This window comes from Protobothrops mucrosquamatus, unplaced genomic scaffold (genome assembly GCF_001527695.2).
Source record: "Protobothrops mucrosquamatus isolate PMUCROS unplaced genomic scaffold, P.Mucros_1.0 scaffold166, whole genome shotgun sequence".
Lineage (NCBI taxonomy): Eukaryota > Metazoa > Chordata > Lepidosauria > Squamata > Viperidae > Protobothrops > Protobothrops mucrosquamatus.
In genome coordinates this window covers 788779-792542 of record NW_015386528.1, presented here as the reverse complement: position 1 = coordinate 792542, position 3764 = coordinate 788779, and the positions used below count along the sequence as shown (strand labels likewise).

Below are 3764 nucleotides of genomic sequence, written 5' to 3'. Positions count from 1 at the left end.
ATATGGTTTGGTGCCAGTTAAAGTTTCCACTAAGTTTACTTCAGCCTTAGAAAAAGAACAGAACTGTCTCAATCAAACAGCAAGTGGAAATCTCAGGAACTAATTATTCTCCATAGTCAATTATCAAGAGACAAACTTCCAGAAGCAACATATAAAAATGGCTTTAATCACTTCCTCAAAGTGATTTCCAAACTCTTCTGCCTATCCAAACCTCATTATTTACTACAGAGTATAATAAAAGAAAAAAAAATCCTGCCAACAAGAACAATAAGCTTTTTTTAAAGCCTATTGGATGAGACAGCTGAACAACAAGGCCAATTGAAGAGCATCATTCTATCTATCTATCAGCTGTGGTGCCCTAAAGAACCAAATTTCATTTATCAGGCCTCGCACTTGTAAAATATTTCCAAGGGAAAGTGAAGGAGAGAAATGACTTGGTAAAAAAGGCAGGGAGAGAGATATAGAGAATGTGTCCAGGCACCACAAAGCTAATTTTAATTTAGCAATAAGATACTGGTAAAAATCAAATGATTCATACCCCAACCCCCATGCTCTTCAGTGGCCTCAAATAATCTGGGATGTCTTGTCTAGCAATTGATAATCCTAGTTAATTAGCCAATGTGACTTTACTTTTAAGAGCCAAATCAGAAGAAACCGTTAGTGCACCAGCTTATGCAAACTGGGGAAAATGGCATGTGATTACCTTTACAGCTAAGAGAAAGCTAGTATGCTCTAATGCCTACATTATATCTTGTTCCAAGCCACCACAAAAATCACAGTAATAAAGGTGGCAAACTATAGGAGAAAAGCAGGCAGAGCTGGGAGGCAGAGTTAAAAAAGTCATCAGCCTAGAGTCGTTACATTCTCACAAACAGTCTGTCCAATCCCTCTTGAATTCTATTGACCCATATTTGGCACCAATTCAGATTTGAACCTTAGATGATTAGACCCTTGTGTATAGGCATGAGTGATAAATATACTGAACTGCAACCTGATTCTTTGCTGGTGACACAAATAAACCTATAAACCCAAATTACAGAAATGGTGAAAACAGATCAGAGAAAAGGGAGGGAGGGAGGGAGAGAGGGAGAGAGAGAGAGAGAGAGAGAGAAGATGCCACATACTGCCAATAGACTGCACTAAACATCTTATCTGCAACATATGGGTTGAATATGCCAGAAAGTGCAATATGTGGACTCAGGGCCACAGGCAGCCTCCATATTTCCTTTTCATGGCCTTCTGAATTTAACCATCATTGCTGAAAACTGTTGATCCAAGTTGCAGTGGTGGGAAATACATGAAAATTTTAATAGAAGCCCTGTGCAGGTAGTCCTTGACTTATCACCACAACTGGAACTAGAGCTTCCACCCCTCTTTCAAAGAGGCCATCTATGTCAAAATTAAACAGCCCTCTCTCAACCGAGGTGGAGGGATACAACATCATCTATCTCCAGTCTACAATACAGTCCTTTCAACAGTTCCAAGAAGGCTCCACACACATTTGCACCACTCAGGTGACCCTGAGGACACAGATAAGTCTCCAGGTAGCATTAACGACTCTTTAAAAGAATGCAAATGAACAGCTGTCTGCAAGGAGTATAAATCTTTCCATTCCCCACCATCCAATCAGAGCTGAAGAAGCTTCTTGGATGGAAAGCGAAACATCTTCAAAGAAAAAACAAGTAAGTCCAGTTACCTCGTGAAAATGACTGAAAGTCTCTATAGACATCTACCTGGAGAGAAGTAAGCAGTGGGGTACCACAAGGCTCTGTCTTAGGCCCAGTACTCTTCAATATCTTCATTAATGACTTAGATAAGGGAATATAAAGGGATCAAATTTGCAGATGACACTAAACTGGCAGGAATAGCCAACACCTCAGAAAACAAGCTCAGGATCCAAAAAGATCTTGACGAACAATGGGCCCTATCCAACAAAATGAATTTTAATGTGGAGAAAAGCAAAGTTTTACATTTAGGCAGGAAAAATCAAAGATATAAGTACAGATTAGGCAAGACCTGGCTCAAAAACAATAACTATGAGAGGGACCTTGTAGTCCTGGTGGATGATCATTTGAATATGAGCCAGCAGTGTGCAGCAGCAGACAAAGAAGGTAATACAATTCTGGGCTGTATAAACAGAGGCATAACATCAAGATCACACAAAATATTAGTACTGCTTTATAAAACCGTAGTAAGACCACACCTGGAATACTGCAACCAATTTTGGTCACCATACTACAAAACAGATGTTGAAACTTTGGAAAAAGTTCAGAGAAGAGCAACTAAAATGATCAAAGGCCCGGAGACTAAAACATATGAAGAACAGCTTCAGGACTGGGGTTTGGCTAATCTAAAGAAAAGAAGAAATAGGGGCGACATGATAGCAGCATTCTAGTACTTGAGGGCTGCCACAAAGAAGAGGGGGTCAAATTATTCTCCAAAGCATCAGAGAATGACACATATTTTGACAAACCCATCATAAAAGGTGGTCACATGACTATGGGATGCTGCAAATGGACATAAACGTGACTGTGTTGCTGAGCAGCTGAAGTGCAATCGTGTGACTGTGGGCGAGATGGGGAAAAACTGTCAGAACATTGAGAACTACTTTTTTCCAGATAGGTCATAGATTTGAATGGTCGCTAAGCAACCAGGTGTAGCAATAGCAATATCACTTAGACTTATATACCACTTCACAGTGCTTTACAGCCCTCTCTAAGCAATTTACAGAGTCAGCTTATTGCCCCCAACAATCTGGGTCCTCATTTTACCGACCTCAGAAGGATGGAAGGCTGAGTCAATCTGGAGCTGATGAGAATCAAACTGCCAAACTGCAGGCAGATGGCAGTCAGAGAAGTAGCCTGCAGTACTGCATTCTAACCACTGCGCCACCATGGCTCAGGTAAGTTGAGAACTATCTGTATATTGACAGCATACCTATATCACATAAATATTAATACAACTTAAAATGTGCTTTCCAATTTCCAAAGCAAAATTTAGTACGTTTTAAGGAGCTAACTAGTTCCTTAAAAATATAGCTTCATAATTATACAAAGGATGTCTATGAACAAATAAAATGGTTTTTTTTTTACTAAATAAAACTACTGAGAACAGGTTTGGGAACAAAACGGTTTACACCACACATGTTTAGAAAGAAAACTGCTAAGACCCACGTTATGTAGTTCTTGACACATTTTTTTTTTGAATATATGACTAGATGCTACCAACAGACCCCGAACTAATCCATATAATTTCTAGTTAAAAACAAATATTAAAACATCTTTTCAGTTTTAAGGAAAAAACAAATCTGAACTGCCATACCTTTGCTATTTCTTCCTGAGCAGCTACTAAATTCAAGTAAGATATATTGACCAGGTCAGGGCCATGCACAATTGTAAGCATTCGATTTTCCAGTCGTCCTCCTGCATTTCCTGTATCCAGGTGTTCGCGTAGTTTTGGATCCTGAAAGTAAAAAAAACAGCAAAATATTAAATATTTATTTTCTGAAATTCGATTTTGAAGTAGAGCTAAAAGTTGTATTGTAAACAACTAAATTTCCAGATGAAACCATCCCATATGGGATGCTCTTACTACATAGTCATAATATCCTGTATTCTAAGCCACATCCTGGGCACATATATTTCCTAGTTGTGGGATGTAAGGAGCAGTATGATAGCTTGCAATGTATCTTTAGGTTAGAGATTCCAGGTTGCATAAAACAGTGTGAGCATGCTTGTGGTAAAATTGGGCTGTTGCCCTTGTGA

At 39.1% G+C, this 3764-nt stretch overlaps 1 protein-coding gene across 1 annotated transcript in view; it reads right to left on the bottom strand.

The window, feature by feature from the left end:
• The window catches only part of PLCB1 (phospholipase C beta 1), a 132026-nt gene extending 128577 nt beyond the window's left edge, over nt 1–3449 (bottom strand). Inside the window, exon 1 of the mRNA XM_029283655.1 lies at nt 3322–3449. Within this exon, the coding sequence (XP_029139488.1) occupies nt 3322–3402 (81 nt within the window). The 5' untranslated portion in view covers nt 3403–3449. The remainder of the gene's footprint in view (nt 1–3321) is intronic.
• Between the last annotated feature and the right edge of the window lie 315 nt (nt 3450–3764).